We start from the raw sequence: 19596 nt of genomic DNA, 5'->3' as shown, positions 1-19596 counted from the left end.
ATCTGCACAGCCAACCTGCACCATCCAGCGACTTGTCGTTTCAACAGGAAAGTGGAATGATCGCTATTGCAGGATTACGACAAATGGTGATGCTGGTGTGAACTCTGATTCAGTAGCACCTGTTTTTCCCGCTCCAGGCCCCATGGGTTAAACCTTCCTAACTTAAGGGGGCAAACTGGCATGCGCAAAGCCATCTGGAAGCATGCACGTGTGTGAACACATGGCGCCCGAAACAAGATTCACCCACCATTGGGTGCTCGACGCCCCAGCCTGCATTCTTTAGCCAGCCCGCTCGGCCCGACGGGTCGCCGCCGCCTCCCAGCAGGACGAGCAGCCAGCAAGCAGCCTGGTGAGTCTCCGAGGCCGGCGCCACCGAGCGCGGACCTCCGAGCGGCCTAGAGCGGCCGCGCGGCCTCCCGGGGGCGGAGCACTTCCGGCCGCTCCCGCCGCCGCGCCGAGCTCGCCGTGCGCGTTACCCGCCGAGTGGGTGAGTCGGGCCGGGCCGGGGGCGGGGGCGGGGGCGGGTCGGAGGACCGGGCCCCGGGCGCTGCGGAGCGGAGGCCGCGTGCACGGCCCTGGGCCAGCTCTCCCCACCGTCCGCGCCCTTCCTCTGGAGCGAGGCCGGCCCTCCTGCCGCGCGGGAGAGACGAGCCGGGGCCTGGCTGGGTCTCGCCCCGCAGTCTCCGGGCCACGCGTCGTTCGCTCCGGCAGGAAGCGGGGGACAGCCTTCTCTGAGTGCTGGCTCACCCCGGCACCCTTGGAATCCCGTGAGAAGTCTCGCCCCGGCGGTGGCGGGCCCCGGACGACCGGGTGGTCGTGGTAGTTGCGTGCGAGGGCGCCCGGGACCGGCGCTTTGAGCCCGCGCTCTGTGGCGCAGAACTTGCGCTGCTCCGAAGGCAGATCGAAGTCGGGGCACAGCGAGCCCAGCAGCCCGCCGCCCCTCCGGCGCGCGAGGGCAGGGAAGGCCGAAGGTGGTTTGCTCACAACCCCCGTGTCCGGCTCTGGAGCCTGCCCCTCCAGCCCCCTCAGCCCACTGCCATCCTAGGAGAGCGCCCTAGATGGGTCCTGAGGATGACTCGGTAAATCATCCGGGATTTACGTTCCGCGAGCCTGGGACCTGACTTTTCATCGTTTTCCCCCCAAACTTTCAAACCTACCTACAAGTGGAGAAGCATCTCACGCACTCCTGGCTCCGCGGGATTGTTTCCAAGCAAGTCCAAAATGTGACATTTCACTAATTGAACATGGACGTTTTTAATTGCAGATTATCATCAAGCCGGTGTTTAGAAGGCTTTAGCTTATGCGCTGAGCTACCAACTGCGAGGGCAGCAGTTGGAAACCGCCGCCGCTCCAAGGGAGAAAGAGGACGCTTTCTACTCCCATCAGGGTTTACCGTCTGGGAAACACAGGGGCAGTTCTGCTTCCCCTTAAAGCAGTGGCTGTCCATCTCCTAATGCCGCGACCATTTCATACAGCTCCTCACGTGGTGGGGACCCCCTCCAACCATAAAGTTATTTTGGTTGCTACTTCATCGCTGACATTTTGCTACTGTTAGGAATCCGGCGACCCCTGGGTCGCAAGCCACAGGCTGAGAACTGCCTTAGAGGACCACTGTGAATTGGCATGCCAGTGGGTGTGTAGGTAAGCCAGTGTGTAAGGGCGCCTGGCATAATGCACTGCAGCTGCAAGGTCAGCAGTGAAGCCACAGCCCGCTCTGCAGAAGAACCGTGTGGCCGGCTGTGCACGCTCATGGGAAACCTGTGTCTCTGGCCTATGAATCGGAATCCACTCAATGGCCGGGTTTGGGCATCTAGTCAGAGTTTAAGGAGCCCTGCTGGTGCACATCCTGCTGTTAGTGGGTCAGCCCCACTGGCTGCTTCACGGGAGAAAGATGGGGTGGTCTTCGCCATTCCATATTTAGTCTTGGAAACCCTAAAGAGCAGTTCCACCCGGTGCTGACAGGTCCCCATGATGGCAGTTGTGACTTGATTTCCGTTTATCCAGTGCTTAGACTTTCCCAGTTGTCTCTTTCCCACGACCAGTTTGTCCAAATCAGGTTCCAAACGGGCTACACATGTTGCATGTGGCGCATGTCTCATAAGCTTCCTCTAACCTTTAAGTTTCCCTCTCGGGATCATTGTTTTTCTGACAACAATCCCACATGGTGGCGTTTGCGTTATCTGACACATTTCACTAGTTCTGGAGTATCCTTTAGCAAAGTGGGACGTGTTTAGATCCACAGGGCTTTCCGTTTGTTTTCTTCAGATTCCAGTTTTGCTTGTTGGCAAGAAAACCTCATCGGGGCTACAGTGAACTGCAAATTGCATCCAGCGGAAGTTAGATACAATCTTAAATTTCTCTTTGTGGTGTTAAGATCCATCTGTGGACCCTTTCGGTACAGTTGGCAGAGCAACTAATTGTCCAGGGGATTCTAGAAGGATGACGCTAATAAATGCAAACGGAATCAGCGATTTATTGTAAATGCTGCCTTCTGGCAACTCCTAAGAAATACCGATCTTGGCAGCGACCATTTACGGCAGCCAACATTGAGAGACAGCCAAACTCGGTGGACTTCCTGGTGGGAGTGCCGCATAACCTCTGCCACGTGGCCTTGGAGGAGAGGGGTGAGGTGGGGATATTGAGGGAACAAGATTGGCCTTGGGCTGATCGTTGTGCAAGCTCGCTGGTGTGTATATGTTTTGTCTTTTTTTCTAATAAAAAGGTTTTGTTAGTGGATTGATTCATAGCCACGATGGATTTGGTATTTATCCATGTGAACCAGAGAGCAAGGCCCAGTTAGAACAAAGGCTTTCTGAGGAAGGATCCATAGGTTATGCCACCTGCTTTCTGGAATTCCAAAGGGGTCATCAGAGTGTGGGTGGTGGTGGTGAACTGAGGACCCTTAGTACAATCTGGCTAGACTTTCTTAAGAAATTGAGAACTGCTTTAGTTAAAAAAATAAAAAGCCAGGAAGCTGCCCCCAGGAATTGTTTTCCACCGCAACAGGAGGAAAACAATGAGGGCTGCCCTATGAGCATGTCCCTGGGACGCTGGCCCCACCCACTCTGCTGCCATGCTCTGCACCTTGTAACTTCTTTTGGTCGCCCAAACCCAGTAAACGTCAGAAAGAAACACAGTTTGAGTCCCTGGAAGATGCCAGAACTGCTGTTTGCTGTGGTGGACATCAATGAGCGCAGACTACTTGGGGAAGGGCGGTGGCTGTCAGGTGCCATTGAGTCGGGTCTGACCCACAGCCACCCTGTATGCACAGCAGAACGGAGCACGGCCTGGCTCTGTGCCGTCCTCTCAGTGATTCCTGCTGGGGAAAGGTTAGAGAGAGGGAAAACCCACTTTTAAAGGAGGGCATGTTGAGAGTAATCACTTCGCGTTCTGATATTCCGGTTTGTAGAACTCATTTTCTCAACAGATGCTTAGTAAATATGTATTGCTGGCTGATACTTGTAAGCAATGAAGCTGGGTATTCATATCTTGCATTCATTTTTGGAATTGGAAAGAATGTTGAATGTTATTTTCAGAAAGCAAATTTGCTAAACAAAAAGAAATATTAAAAATATATGTGATAAACATAATTTAGAATATTTGGGTATATAACTTATATATTAATGGATTTCCCACTAGTAAGTTCAGGTCCGCCTGATCCATCCAGTAGTTTTTGTTGACCAAGTGGCTCTCAAATTGGCTGTCTAGTAGACTCACGGGCAGGATGGTGATGTGGTTGTCTTCGTAGTAAAAGCCGTGCTTCACTCGGACAACCTCCTATCTTGTTCTGAGGCGGAGCCCAATCATTGGTCGGTTTTAAAAGCGCTTGTGATTCTCATTTGCCCCAGGGTTGTGTTCTCTGTGGCAAGCTGCACAGCGGTGCCATCCCATCAGACCTGCTGCAGGGTCTGGGGTCGGGGGTAGGGGACAGGCAGGTGTTGCACCCTTTGTGTGTGATGGAGGGGGAGTGGGGAAGAGGGGAGCAGGTGCAGGTTATGAAGGATGCTGACTTAGTCCCAGAATGGAAAAGAAAGATTAAGTTACACTTGGTTAGGAAAACCTGTTCAGCCTTATGACACATATTTTAAAACATTTACCTGTGTTGTATGTTACTGTAGTTTATAAACATTAATGTAGTTCATTGCAACCAGAAATGATGCAGAATTTTGAGAACCAAACCAAACACTGCCATAGAGTCGAGGCTGACACACAGTGACCCTATAGGACAGGGAAGAACTGCCCCCTGTGAGTTTCAGAGGCCGTAATTGTTTACAGCAGTCCAAAACCTCATCTTTCTCACTCAGAGGGGCTGGTGATTTCGAATTGTAGACCTTGCAGTAGCAGCCTAACTTGTGACCATTAAGCCACCAGAGCACCTCTATGAGTGAATATTCCCCCTCCCATTCCAATCCCTTTTAATCATTTCTGAGATGGTCAGTACATTGTGCAGCCTCCTGTTCCACACGTGCTCCATGGGCGGTGGGGAGATGGCTGTTCAAAATGAGAGCATGCTGTTGGCGTCTAGTTTCATTCACTGCAGTCACTCCCACACAATAGTTTCAGATCTAGCTATTCACCACGGAATAAATTCTACTTGGTATGTACAATGAAATATTCAACCATCTCCCTATTGGCATATGTTCAGATTGCTCCTTAAATTCTACCCCTTTAACATCACTGGGTGTAGAGCCTTTATATGTGTAAGGTAAAAAACCAAACTCAACTGCCATTGGGTTGACTCTGACTCATAGTGACCCTATAGGACAGGGTAGAACTGGCCTGTGCGGGTTTCTGAGAGGGTAGCTCTTTATGGGAGTAGAAAACCTCATCTGCAGCCTAACGCAAACCAAATGGGCATGCTGGTACAAAGGATATTGCTCTCAGCAGCAGCAGCATTACTGGAGAGAGAGCTATATCTCCAAATTGCTCTTCCAGAACATAATTGTGTAGTCCACGCTCCACCACCAGTAATGTATGAGAATTATGTGATTAGTTCTTAAAAATTACTTGTTTGCCTGCCCACTATCAGGTGGCTGATCTATAATTGGCCCACTGTAAGTTTCAATGTGTTCACATTTATTCTTTGTGGAGGCTCATCTTCCATCACCGAAGAGCATCAGAGAAGGGAGAGATGCCCTGAAATAGTGAAAGAAGACAGAGCGAAGCCAGCAATTGGGCAGAAAGCTGCACATTCAACAGGTGTTTCGGAATCACTAAGAATAGCAGAGCCCTAACGCAGGCGCACTGGTGGCACGGTGGTTAAGCACTCTGCTGCTGATGGAAAGGTTGGTGGTGCGGGTTCACCAGCGACACTCCTTGGGAGGAAGCTGTGGCTGTCTGCTTCCCTAAAGACTGGCAGCCCGGGGCCGTTTTCTGCCCTAGGAGTCTCTGTGAGTTGGGATAAACTCAGCAGCACAGGGTTTTGGTGTTTGAACTGAACCACTGAGCCCTGACACGTGGGTTTATGAGCCATTTGCTCCACATGACTGGAAGTACCGGCATTCCTGGAGAGCGTTGTTGCGAGGCCCTGCCATTTATGGCAGTTCACCATGCTCTGCAGCCACTGCGTGGTGAATTAACACCCATCTTACAAGTTGGGCTAGGATCCATAAGGTCAGCAGTTCAAAACCAACAGCCACTCAGGGAGAACGGGCTTTCTACTCCCACAAAAGGTTACAGTGTTGGAAACTCACAGGGACAGTTCTGCCCTGTCCTGTAGGGTTACTGTGAGTTGGCATCAACTTGATGGCAGTGAGTTTGGAGTTTGGCTGCTTTGTATGGGTTTGGTTGGTTTCGTTTGGTTGGCACTTATCCAACATTTGGTAACGTGCAGTTTTAGCCAGATGAAACAAAACCCAATCCACTGCCATCAGTCATTTCTGACTCATAGCAACCCTACCATTTGGAGCTGTTAAAACCTAACCTTGGTTTTGGGTAGAAAACTGAGAGAACGGGAATCCAGACTGCCTGAACACCAGACAGGAAACAGCAGTGTTCCCACTGGAACCAGTTTTTGATGATGATGAACCATTCTTGGTGGTAATCCCCTGGTGGTCTTTCCATTGCAGGGTGGAAGATGTCTATGGATGTGACGTTTCTAGGGACGGGTGCAGCGTACCCATCCCCGACCCGGGGTGCCTCTGCTCTGGTCCTGCGTTGTGAGGGCGAGTGCTGGCTCTTTGACTGTGGGGAGGGCACTCAGACGCAGCTTATGAAAAGTCAGCTTAAAGCAGGTAAGTGCATTCCATGCCCTTGTCCCGCTGGTTTCTGGTTCTGCTTCATTTCCTTGGCCCCATCATCAGTATCTGAACTCCTGTTACCTGTGTTCACTGTCTGTGTCCGTGGCCTGTAAAGTAAGCCCAGTGGTCCGTTAGGCATCTAGGTGCTTATTAACACAGACTGTTCAGTTAGCGAGTGGTGAGATGCTGAGCACTTAGCTCAGTGCCTCTCATTCCGTAGGCTCTGGTAAGTGGTGGTCCTGAAAGGCATTCTTCCTGGGACTCATCCCAGCGAGTGTCAGGTTGTGACTTAGGAAAGGTACTCCCAGGGGCAGGGCTCTTTTGGCCTGTGACAGTAAGCGGCATGCAGACGGACAGCACAGGATCAGGTGAGAAGCAGGATGTGGGAGGTGCTTCTGAGAGCTCCTTGAACCTGCTGCAGGAGGACACTAAGTGCCTGCACGTTGTTTAGAGCAAGTGCCTCACAGGTGGCGACAGTTGAACTAGGATCTAAAGGGTGTGTGGCAGCAGAGACTGTTACAGTGAACATCAAGTCAGGGAGTTTCCAGGAAGGAAGGGGCTTCCACTGTACTGGCCAGCGAGTCCTTGGCCAGGAGATAGAGGAGAATCCTGGGAAAAGTGAGGTCAGAGGGAAGGAAGTCTTCCGGGGCGTGCTGTTTGGGTTTTGCCATTCTGGTGCCTCTCAGGAACCATTGGGTGTTTGTAATCAGAAAGATAGTGTGACTTGACTTGTGGTTTAGGACTGAGTTTTTTGGCAGCAAACGGATTGAGAGAATAGCACCAGGACAACCAGTTCCACAGTAGGTGCTTTGTTCTAAGACAGGTTCAAAACCTGTGTCGCCTTTGGGGGTCAAATGACCCTTTCACAGGGGTCACCCAGTTCATAACAGTAGCAAAATGACACATGAGGAACTGTGTGAAAGGGTTGCGGCATGAGGAAGGTTTCAAACCACTGATTTAAGAGGATGTGGCTTTTGAAGCAGGAAGGGGAGAGATAAGGATGGAGAGGCGGAATTTAGGAGACATAGAGCCAACTGGAAGTGGTGATTGATTAGAAGTGTGAGGGCAGGAAGAACTCACATAACATAATGCAAGGTAGCAGTGCTGGTATCCTGGAGTGAGGTTGAAGGCCGGAGAAGAGCAGTCAGAGAAAGCTAGTGCTAGAGGACACAGACTGTGAGAGCTCAGCCCTGGTTGTGCACTGGCCTGTGCTGACCCCCTGTGGTGCTCCCGCCCCTTGCACCACACAGGTGTGATCATACACACGCATGCGTGTGGGGCCTTTCGGGGAAGGCACAGCCAGAGGCAGACTTATTAACGTTTAGAGCAGGGGTGGGAAACCTTGCTTCTGCCAGGGGCCATTTGGCCATTGGTAGCATCATCAAAGGGCCATACTAGTCATTCACTCAGCCCTCCTGTGATGGCTGGCACTGCTTTTTTTAGTGAGACAGGTGGTGGGTGGTAGCTGGTGTTGGTAATGTCGTAGGCCTCCTTATACGGCCTGTGGGTGGAGTGTTCCCCAGCCTGGTGCTAGAGCAGAGAGGCTGAAGTCAAGATGGGTTTGGATTAAGATAGAAACAAGAAACTGCAAGATATGACAAAATAATAATTTATAAATTATCAAGGGTTCATGAGGGAGGTGGGAGCGAGGAGGGAGGGGAAAAAATGAGGAGCTGATGCCAGGGGCTTAAGTGGAGAGAAAAAGTTTCAAGAATGATGAGGGAAATGAATGTACAAATGTGCTTCACACAATTGATGTATGTATGGATTGTGATAAGAGTTGTATGAGCCCCTAATAAAACAATTTAAAAAAAAGAAACTGCTCAATGTGGGTAATAGAGCTTTAGGTGTGGGAGTGAATCTTTGTATCTCATACCTGTATTTTAGTTACTTAATGCTGCATAATAAATTAGCTCCAAGCCAGAGGCTTAAAACAGTGTGCATTTATTGCCTCATTGTTCTTGTGCGGCAGGGAGTTTGGGTCCTCTGCCTTGGGGTCTCACCAGGCTGTCCTGTGGCCTTAGACACCTGGCAGCTCTTCCCCAGCACACCCTTCTGTGGGATGTTGTAGTTTGTGATGATGTTATGTCACTATTTTAAATAAGCGTACCAAGCAAAATCTGGCAGAAGCCAACACAGACAAACCCTAGGGAACTTTCACGTACTACATTTTTATTGGCTTAGAAAAAGAAGTTTCTGAGAGTTACCTGCTGCTCCTGCATCTCTGGCCCATCTCACCCCTCCCAGCTTTCTCTCTGGAGCCTTTGTACTGCCTCCTGGGGGAATAGGTTGTATGAGCTTGCGCTTACTAAAGATTACCTTCTATTTCTCTAAACCTGCTTCTAAGTGTCCATGGTTCTGATATATAAGCACCTGACTAGCAAGGATGTGTAGCTATATGTTTTTTCAAATTACAAAGAGTGAGCCTAAGCTTTCTTTGTTGCCTTCAAGGCCGGTTATAAAATGCTGAAAGGTATTACAAAAGCATAATTAAAAAATAATTATAAAAATTATATATACGCATTGTAAAAGTTCAAAACAAAATAGAAATATAAATAAGAAAAAGCCCAGACCCCTTCTCCCATAGATACATTTTTCTGCCCGTGTACACATAGTAATGGAATGGTGTTGTTTTGTGTGTGTGTGTGTGTGTGTGTGTGTGTGTGTGTATGTGTGTATGTAGTAAGGAAATTGGCGAGGGGGTCGGGCGGTGCATCTGACTTCCTCTGGATTTGGTACAGGAAAGGAGGCTACATCTACCCCAATCCACGGCCAATTGCTACCCGGCAGAGGTCAGACATGCTTCATCCTCCATCCTTCCTTACCCTATTCTGACACCATCCCTCCCTCGCTCCCACGGCACTCTCCTCCTCTGCCATGGCCACACAGAGCTTACAGACGATACTCAGGGAAGCTAACAGATTACAGAACGGTCATGCTACAGTCCTGTGCGCAGCGCTTCTCCACTACCTATGTCCCCGCTTCCGTCCTCAGGAAGCCCACCTACTCCTCTGCTTCTTGGTTTGAAGCGGCTCTCTGCTCTGCCGCATGGCCTCCGTGCCTGGGGGTCTGGCCTGCTCTGCTGGGGCTCTTCTTTCTGGATGGTATGGGACTCTCTCTCGCTGCTGCTGCCTTTTTTTTTTTTTTAAGAGCATTTTGTTGGGGGCTTCCCTGCCACGTAGAGGGCTGCCTTATACCCAGGGAAATGGTAGAGTTGGCTGAGCCCCTCAGCTCGTCTCACACACCCTGTTTGCATGGCCCCTGTCATTGGGCAGGAGTTACATAGACAGCAGCAGAAGAGCCGGGGTGAAGCCAGGGCTTTGCATGAGCGGGTCATCCCTTCATTTTTGTCTTCACTGAGCAGGAGAGGTGCACCATATATTAAGTAGCAGACATTTTGCCTGTTGGTCAGTTTTGTGCTGTCGTCATTTTTGGTGGCAGAATTCTAGCCCTCTGTGGACGGCATATTCCCTCCCCACTGACTTTCTTGCTTCCAAGTAAGAATGCTCCCCGTGTTCTTCTCTCTTCCTTTCCCCATTTCCTCATCCCTCCAGCACAGTGGTTGCCGTACCCTCTTGCTGTGAAATCGGGGTTTGGGGAAATTGAAATGTTTGTGCTCTCTGAAACTGGATGGCTGTGGGCAGGAATCCTGCACTTATTTAATGTGTCTCACTTGGATCCACTTCACAGGCTCTTTTGGTGTTGAATTCTGGCTCTGTTTTGGAGTGAGAGGGCCCCGAGTGTCTGACGGTGGCCATGCGGGTGGCTTGCCAGGGGGACTTTGCACAAACGAGCTAAGGAGAAAAAGATGGAGCAGCCTGAGGAACTTGCCTTGTGCCTCCTGGGGGTGCGCCAGGTCCCGGTTTGGCCTCTGTCCATTGAGACTCTTCCCCTGGGCCAGGCTGTGTGGGGACGTTAGGCAGACTCCCTGGGAGAGCACGTTTGCATCGATATCGTTGTAAACCACGTTACAGATAACCGTGCCTGTTCTTTGATGGCGGGTGTTTGCAAGAGGCCATGTGCTAGCTGGCAGTGGAAGTCTCTCTTCTACCAGAGGGCTTTACAGGGTTGGGGGTGGGGTGGGGAATTCCGTTATCTTGTCATTTTTGAAGCCCACTCAGATTGAAAGCGTGTTCATTGTGGTTGTTACTTTTAAAGTGCCCGGTGGCACATCTCAGCAAAGGGTTGCGGGGGCATCTTGCCACAGACCTGCTTTAAATTCAGTCCATCCCTGGCTAACTCACTCACTGCCTGAGCCAGGGGACAGCCCGACAGCGCTGTTGTTAGTGCACACTGAACAGGTGAAGCGATGGGCCCAGGGGCCCTTCATAACGCCAGAGCAGATCCACTCTCGGAGCTGCACCCACTGTCTAGGGCCCACCTCCGCTCGCCCACTCCCATTTCCCCCACCTCGCTAGCCCTCCCTTTCGCTTTCTTGTCCTCTCCCTCCAGCCTCCTCCCAAGAAGCAGAATCTGACTATGTTGGTTAATAATCTCTTCGCAGACTGGAGTCCTTAAAAGGCAGTTTTGAGTTTGGGCACTGGTCCAGTCATTCGGAGCCAGTGTATCGTGTGTTTGTTTGGAGAACATGCTTACTATTCTCAGCGGGAACAGTAGGGGGCACTGTCCTTGTCGGAGGCCTGTTTAGAACTTAGTACTTCAATGAACTATTTTGGAACACTGTATTTGGATGGGAAGATGTGTAGGACAATACTGAGAACACTGTGACGCTGTATCAGCTGAAGATGTTTATGAAAAGCAAGTAATATTGAAATCTTCCAGTGAAATAAAGTCCTGTCCTCACCCTACCCCCCACCGAAGGTCTTGGAGTAAAATGTGAGCAAGTAAGTTCATGGTGGTGGCTGGAGCTTGGAGATTCATTTGGCTGTTTGCGTGTAAGTTGTGGACCTTGTTTCAAGTAGCTTGCGGCATGAGTTTTCATTGCTGACACATACCTTGGTATTTCTCTCTTGATCAAAAGGGAGAATTACCAAGATCTTCATCACGCATCTGCACGGAGACCATTTCTTTGGCCTGCCGGGCCTCCTCTGCACCATCAGCCTACAGAGCAGCCCCACCGGTACCAAACAGCCCGTCGACATCTACGGCCCCGTGGGCCTCCGGGACTTTCTCCAGCACACCATGGAGCTCTCCCACACAGAGCTGGTCTTCCCGTATGCGGTCCACGAGCTGGTGCCCACAGCTGACCAGTGTCCTGCAGACGAGCAACCTGGCATCACACACGGGGAAAGGACAGGCTGCCGTCCCGGCGCGGGCCAAGGGAGAACGATCCACCTAGACACCGAAGAAGACGCCTACCTTCTGGTGGATGAGGAGCAGTTTGTCGTGAAAGCGTTCCGCCTCTTTCACCGGATCCCCTCCTTTGGGCTTTCCATCATGGAGAAGCGCCCAGGCAAGCTCAATGCCCAGAAGCTGAAGGACCTCGGTGAGTGTGGCGGGGCGGGGCGCACCTTCTCACCGTCCAGCTCCTCTTGACTACAGTGTCGTTCATGGCGCTCTTCCTTTCTTGTTCCCCATGCCTCAAACGGTGACTCCCCCCTTCTGTTTCCTTTGCTCCAAGGCTGCTTATTTGTTAAGGGAAAACTTGGGTGCCAGAAAGATACCCCAAGCTCACTGCTATCGAGTTCGATGCCGACTCATAGCGACCCTGTAGGTCAGGGTATAACTGCCTCTGTGGGTTTCTGAGTCTGTAACTCTTTATGGGAGTAGAAAGCTCCATCTTTTTGCAACAGCTCCAGCTGATGGTTTTGAACTGCCGACCTTGTGGTTAGCAGCCCAACACGTAGCCCCTTTGCCACCAGGATATTGTTCAGGCCAAAACTGTTTCTCACCTCAAGTTCCTATTTTGTCTTCTTTTTGACTCTCTTGGTTGGCAAGAGTGGGGTTGGTGGTGATGGTGGTGGTTTGAGATCTAAGTTGTTAGTTACTTGTGTCTTGTACTTGAAAGGTGTTTTTGATGGCATCTTTGACCTGTTGGATTTTTCTGCCGTAAACCAAAAAGCCCACTGCCCAGTCGTTTGGGACTTACACGAAATTCACTCACTACCATTGAGTCAAGGCTGACTCATAGCACCCCCCCCTGTGGGCTTCCAAGTCTAACTTTATGGGAGTAGAAAGCCTAGTCTTTCTCCCTCGGAGCTGCTGGTGGTTTTGAACTGCGACCATGTGGATCGCAGCCCAACGTGTACACCACCAGGACCCTTTCAGATTTATAGCGACCCTGTATATGGTTTTTGAGGTGCAAATCTTTATGGGAGCAGACAGCTTCGTCTTTCACCCACAGAATGACTAGTGAGTTAGAACCACCCACCTTGAGGTTAGCAGTCCAATATTTACCCAACAGTATCACCAGGGCTCCCTTTCTGCCATAACACTCACCAAATCAAACTCTTTGCCACTGAGTCCATTTTAACTCAGTAACTCTACAGGACAGGCTAGAACTGCCCCCTGTGAGTCTCCAAAGGTATAGCTCCTCCGAAGACTAGACATTTCATCTTTCTTCCCAGGAGGGGCTGGATGGGCTCGAGCTGCCGACCTTGTGTTTCACAGCCCAGCTCATCAATCACCGAGGGTGACACCACGGCTGCCACAGTTCCTAATAGCCATGCAACCTTCTTGTCCACTTTTCTGACTCTTTTCATCCTAAATTAATCTGATGAGCAGAACGCAGCACCTGGACCAACTTTACAGACCTATGTTCATCACAGTTGGAAACAAAGCACACAGAGATGGGCTCAGGGCCCTTGTAAAGTTTCACACCTCCTCCATGCTAGGTCAGCCTGCACTGGAGGGCTCCCCTGCACTCGTGGGAAGCAGTGCCTGACCCGTCATACTGCCAGCATCACTACCGCCACGGTCACGGCAGAGACTGTAAAAAGCATGGCGCTGTTTCTTGTATGGTGCTTCTTTATTTATTCAATCTTCCTTCCTTCCCAATGAAAACAAAGGGCAGCATCCTGAAGAAACGTGACCGTCTTATTATTCAGGAACCTGGAGACGTACTGTTCTGTTTGGACACTTGAAGCATGATCTGTGTTGGGATTGGTGATCCCATTACTTTGCATATAGACTTGGCTCTGCAGGATGACTAGGTGTTCTTATACACCATAGATCCCTAATGTATTTGTCCTACCACCCCCTTTTCAGAAAGAAAAGTTACTCAGATCCCCCCGAAAATGAAAAACTTTTGTCCTGTGGCCCATCATCCCAGATCAAGGCTTGGTATTTGTTCTGCAGCCCACTTGGCTCACTCTAGAGCCCTGGAGGCATCGTGGCTATTCATGGAGCTACTAACTGCAAGGTCAGCAGTTTGAAACCAGCTGCTCCAAGAGAGAAAGACGAGGCTTTCTGCTCTCATAAAGAGTTATCTTGGAAACCCACGGGGGCAGTTCTGCTTTGTTCTTTGGGTTGCTTTGAGTCAGAATTGCCTCAGTGGCACTGAGTTTGGTTTGTTTTTGTTTGTTTTGGGGGGTGTCATTGGAGATCCCGTTGTGGGTGGTCCCCCCCCTTTGGGAAACACTGCTCTAGATCAATGAGAGATTTAAGCCCAGTCTGGCAAATGTGAGCACTACCCAAACATACCACGAAAACGAGACCCTGAAAATTAGCTTAATTGTGTGATCCGAACAATCCCTTCTAATCACGTTTTTGTTAAGTGGGTCTGTTTGTGGGTCCTTGTCTTGACTCGGCATTGATTGTGGTGTTATGTAAGTGGACTCTAATTTTACCCAAAGATGGCCTGAATAAGGCACCCTCAAAAATGGTTCTTTCCGTGCAAAGCAGTTGTCTTGACTGCCGGGAAGCCTCAGTGGGCCTGGAGCTTAAACTCTCTGACACATGGGCCTGGGAGAGGTCTCACCTGCTATCAGTGGGTGACAGCTACTTTTAGTGAAAGCGTGATGCTTAGAAAAGAAGTGGCGGCCCTTTGCTGGCCATGCTGCTTGAAGAAAGTGTTTTGAAAAGCCCTCCATTCCATTCCCCTGACAGTAATGCTGGTCTGCCTTCGTCGGCAGGTGTTCCGCCTGGTCCAGCGTATGGGAAGCTGAAAAATGGCATCTCAGTTGTGCTGGAAAACGGCGTTACAATCTCTCCCCAAGATGTCTTAAAGAAGCCTGTCGTTGGAAGAAAAATCTGCATCCTGGGGGACTGCTCTGGGGTCGTGGGGGATGGAGGCGTGGAGCTGTGCCTGGAAGCTGACCTGCTGATCCACGAAGCGACCCTGGATGACACCCAGATGGACAAAGCCAAGGAACGCGGCCACAGCACGCCACGGATGGCCGCGGCCTTTGCAAATCGGTGCCAAGCCAAGAGGCTGGTTCTCACTCACTTCAGTCAGAGGTACAAGCCCGTCGCTTTGGCCAAAGAAGGAGAAACTGATGGCACTGCCAACCTGAAGAAGCAGGCGGAATCCGTGTGCGAGCACCGGGAAGTGACGCTGGCAGAAGACTTCATGGTGATCAGCATTCCCATCCAGAAATGAAACCAGCCGTCTCGAATGCCGATAGACAGGCCAGTGGCTGTGCACTCGAACCTCCTGGCTGTGGGGTTTGTGTTTGTTTGGTCTAAATTATTTGGGGCCTTACAAGCCCTGGCGGTGTAGTGATTTTGAGTTGGGCTGCAATAGGCATGATTGGTGGTTCTAAAGCACCAGCAGCTCCAAGGGAGAAAGATGGGGCTTTCTACTCCCATCAACCAGGACAGTCCCGGAACCCCCCAGGGGGTGGTTAGGAGTCAGCATGGAGCCAATGGCAGTGGCTTTTAGTGGCCCTGAAAAATGAGAAGCCACGGTGTGGCTGAACTGACTCAGAAGGAAAAGGCGCACGGATTTGATAATAAAGAGTTTTTAGAAGGACAAGAACAGTGTCCTTTTCCCTGCAGAGTTCGCATGTGACACACTGATGGGCTCCACAGATGCACTGCGTGCTTTGTGACTCCTGCGTCCGTGCTGGGCCAGTAACCCCGGGCAGTCCCTGCGTCTCTTCGGTCCAGCATTACCGCAGTTGTTGACACAGGACTGGGGCATTTGGGCACTTGGTGTTGAGTGTGCACGTGTTACTCAGAGAATGGAGAGAAAGGGGACTGGAGTACTGCGGCAGGACCAGCCTAGCGGCTCGTCAGTCATCGCGTAGCTTACTGATTCTCAGTGGAGGTGCTGGCACGCCTCTGGTAGAGTTTTGAAATTGTGGGGATGTTCTGGTTGTCACAGTCACTCGGGGTGCGGGCAGGGGAGGGGATACTGTTGGTATTTAGTGGACAGGGCACAGGGTTCCGAGATGACCTACAAAATCTGGGCCGGTCCTGTACAATGAAGAACAATTTTGCCCCAGAATGCAAAGTACAGCTAGAGAGATTCACGGCAAGTTAAAACTGACCCTCCCAGGGTGAGCATGCCTGACAGTCACCCCTGCAGCAAACCCTGAAGAGCTAGCTAAGTGAATGTGGTGCACCTACACAGTCGAGTCAGCTTTTTTTTTAAAGGAGCCGTTAGCTGGAGCTCATGAATTGTGAGGTCAAGGGTATCTCTTAAACCACACTTGGATTGGCCAGTCCCATTAAAATTTGGAGCGCAGTTTTAATAAATGCTCTTTCTAGAAGAGCTTTTCTCTCTGAGCTGGCAGCCCGTCCACCCTGGGCTCTCACAAGGCTGGAGAGCTGAGATGCAGAAAGGCACCCGCTTCAAGTAAGAGCGAGAAAGCCTGGTGCGTGTGTCCTCGGGTGGGTGCTCTAGTGCCATCACCGTCTTCAGACAGCATTGCTCAAGCGATCACACACCTGCCTGCTTTAGGGACCAGAACGACCTGGTCTCTCGGGCCCAATCTTTCCCTTATAAGCTGTGTGGCCAGTTAGCCTGTGGCTTTCTGGGCTTCTGCTCGCTTGTTGCTAGGATGGGAAAGGTAGCAAGAAGGACCTCTTAGGAGTGTTAGGGAGATAGAGGAGGCGGAGCCTGTAAGCAGTGTGGCGTGGTCCCGAGGAATGGTATTCTGCCGACTCCCTTGCTCAGGCCAATTGCACCAGGTACTCTGCAACAGTCTGACAACCTAGAGAGTATAACAGGACGGGGTGCTGGGAACATTTTAAAAATAATTTTATTGGGGGCTCTACAACTCTTATCATAATCCATACATACATCAAGAGTGTAAAGTACATTTGTACATTCGTTGCCCTCATCATTCTCAAAACGTCTGCTCTCCACTTAAGCCCCTGGTATCGGTTCTCAATTTTCCCCCTCCCTCATGAACCCTTGATAATTTATAAATTATTATTTTGTCATATCTTACACTGTCTGACATCTCCCTTCACTCACTTTTCTGTTGTCTGTCCCCCAGGGGAGGAGGTTCTATGTAAATCCCTGTAATAGGTTCCCCCTTTCAACCCTACCTTCCCTCCACCCTCCCAGTACCGCCACTCTCACCACTGGCCCTGAAGGGATTATTGGTCCTGGATTCTCTGTGTTTGCTGGGAACATTTTCATAGTGTAAAATTCCTTTGGATTCCGGAGTTGCCTCGGTCAAGACTTCCAACTGGATCTGAAGTCTCCAAAGCATTGATGATCGCAATTGAGCTGGTTACTCCAGATCCCAGCTGTCCTGGTCAGGACCTACTACTCTGAGCGCTCAGCCTCCAAAGTACCATACTGGCACCAAAGCTGAGGGGCCTCTTGGTGTCCACACACATTTCAGACAAGCACTACCTAGAAACCTGCAATGGCCCAAACCTGTGCAAGAGAGAATGGCTACTGTTGCCAGTGGATGACCAGTATCGCTATTGCGCAGAGCTCTTGGAACAGAAAGCCTGTGTCCTGGTCACTACGGCCTTCTCGTTGTAATCACCCAGAAAGGTGTTCACTGAGCTAAAGGAAGCCTTGCTAGCCTAAATGGGCCCAGCTCTTCCCCAAAGTGAATCACTGAGTTGGCAGTATACCACTCACCGACCAAGTGCCATGCTGGGCTGTGTGGGAGGACATTCATGAAAGACCCGAGTGCAAGGCACAGGTGAGCAAAATGAACAGACAGTTCTTGTGAGTGTTCTTCTCATCACGTGGCCTGGAGCACTGGTGTCACTGTGGGTTAAGTGTTGGACTGCTGACCACAAGGTTCACCGGTTCTAACCCAGAGCCTGATCTGCAGGCAGAAGTGAGGCTCTCTATTCCCAGAGAGATCGATAGTCTCAGAACCCCAAAGAGTCAGTCCTCATCAGTCCTGTGGTGTGACTGTGAGTCAAAATCGACCTGAGGGCAGCGAGGCTGTGATCTTTGTAGAAGCAGACTGCCTACCATATCTGTTTCCTTTGGTGGGTACCAGTGCCGTGAGCGCTTAACCGCTGTGACATCAGGGCACCTCGACTTTGCTTACAGGGACGAGAATCCTCACTGCTTCCGTTGTGCTCATGGCAGATGGACAACGACTGTGCTGTCATTCTCCAAAAGTACACACTTATAGTGGAAGGTGCTGGCTCTGCCTTTCACAGGTTGCTGGATTTCTCAGATAATAAATGCGTCAGAGCATTGTTCTGTGACAAGAACAAAGACGAGCTGTCGAGGCTCTGGGTGTGCGTTCTTGGCAGGATAAGAATAGAGTTTGGGGGTGGGGGTGGGGGGAAGGAGAGGGATGTGGAGTAAGATGAAGAAACGTTTTTCTTCCATAGTAGGAAACAAATTGTTAATGTCTCTGGCTAAAAAATGAAAAAATAGCACCTTTAAAAAGTATATTATATAAGAGGGAAAAAGGGAAGTCCATGCTGGATGACCAGTTGAGAATGGAAGGAAGGAGTCCTTAATGAAAGGTGTAAAGTGGGGACTGGGGACCTGCTACTTTTTATAAGCTGAATAGTAGTGTTCATCTGTTGTTTTCCCCCCAGGGAGGAGGTTCTATGTAAATCCCTGTAATAGGTTCCCCTTTCCCACCCCACCTTCCCTCCACCCTCCCAGTATCGCCACTCTCACCACTGGCCCATAAGTGATCATTGGTCCTGGATTCTCTGTGTTTGCTGGGAACATTTTCATGGTGTAAGTATTCTTTATCAGCCCCATAATTCAAATGCTTCACGTTTTTAAAATTAGTTTGCTTATTTTTAACAGTTTTACTGACATACAATTTATATCTTATACATTTCATAATTCAATCACATTCATAAGAGTTGTGTAACCATCACCACAATCAATTCCAGGACATTTCTACTTCTTCGTACTCATTATTAGCTCCCCATTTCCCCCACGCCTCACCTACCACATCTCTTTGGATCTCTTTCTACTCACTGCCATGGAGTCAGTGCTGACTCACAGTGACCCTGTAGGATAGGGTAGATCAGCCTGTGAGTTTCTGAGACTGTCACTCTTTACAGGAGTGGAAAGCCTCTTGAGGAGCAGCTGGTGATTTTGAACTGCTGATGTTGACGTTAGCAGCCCAACTAGTGAGTTGTCTCTATAGGTTTACCTAATCTAGGTTTCATGTACAAAAAATATACAACATCTAGACAAAATACAAATGATGGCTCTACAATGACAGAATGAAACAATTCCAATAAAAAATAAAGCAGACTATTAAAAACTGGAGCAATTACAACTCAAGTCAAGAGAGAGATCAATAACTAAGGTGTCACGTTTTAACTCAGCTACAACTGCAGTGATCCACGCTCCCATGGTCTTTCCCAGCCCTGGTCCATAGTCAGAGGGGATCCTCCAGAGGCTTAATCTGCATGGGGGAACCTGCGAATAGGTTTGGGACTGAGACTGCCATCCTCAGCCTTCTGCATATTGGGTGTTCAGAGTTTAAGCACTATTGCTATTCCATCCTCTGTTCTGGATTTTATTATTTACAATTCCAGACTGGTGTGCAGCTTCCATGCAGACTTAGCCAACGCCTCACTTAGATAGATGGCTGCTTGTTGGAAGACAAGCCTTTAATATCCGAGATGCTTTTCAGCCAGACACCACCTGCTTTCTTCACCGTCCTTAAAATGCATCGATTTTTGATATATATGAAGGAATTGGATATATCAAGGCTTGGGCCGGGTGATATCTTTGTTCCTTAACACTTTATAAAGAGGTCATCTGCAGCAGATTTGTCCAGCGCAGCAGCACATGGTTCATTTCTTTGTCTGCTGCTTCTGTAAGTGTTAATGGTGGATCCAAGCATTAGTAAATGGCATTAGTAATATCTGATCCTTTTAACTGTGTGTGGACACACACTCGCCTCATTTCTTAGAAATCACATTGAAAAGGCATACATATCAGCACCAATTAGACACTGCCCCGAGTAAACCTATCAAACACTCCGAACAGGTGGGTACTCCACGCAGTTGGCAGTTCCTTTCAAACCCCTTCAGCATTCCCATGCCT

General features: G+C 50.0%; 1 protein-coding gene across 2 annotated transcripts; it reads left to right on the top strand.

The window, feature by feature from the left end:
* The first annotated feature begins 353 nt into the window (after positions 1-353).
* ELAC1 (elaC ribonuclease Z 1) lies at positions 354-16536 on the top strand. Of its 2 annotated transcripts, none has more exons than XM_075532482.1 (4): positions 354-487; positions 6069-6233; positions 11221-11685; positions 14273-16536. In XM_075532482.1, the coding sequence occupies exons 2-4, from the start codon at positions 6077-6079 to the stop codon at positions 14737-14739; spliced, it is 1089 nt and encodes a 362-aa protein (XP_075388597.1). In that variant the 5' UTR covers positions 354-487; positions 6069-6076; the 3' UTR covers positions 14740-16536. The 2 variants fall into 2 exon arrangements, with proteins under 2 accessions (XP_075388597.1, XP_075388598.1); XM_075532483.1 differs by lacking the exon at positions 354-487 and adding an exon at positions 508-1641.
* Positions 16537-19596: the final 3060 nt, after the last annotated feature.

The sequence above is a fragment of the Tenrec ecaudatus genome, chromosome 15, assembly GCF_050624435.1.
Source record: "Tenrec ecaudatus isolate mTenEca1 chromosome 15, mTenEca1.hap1, whole genome shotgun sequence".
Taxonomy (NCBI): Eukaryota; Metazoa; Chordata; class Mammalia; order Afrosoricida; family Tenrecidae; genus Tenrec; species Tenrec ecaudatus.
The sequence above is the reverse complement of the archived record's forward strand: the minus strand, read 5'-3'. Positions and strand labels throughout refer to the sequence as shown.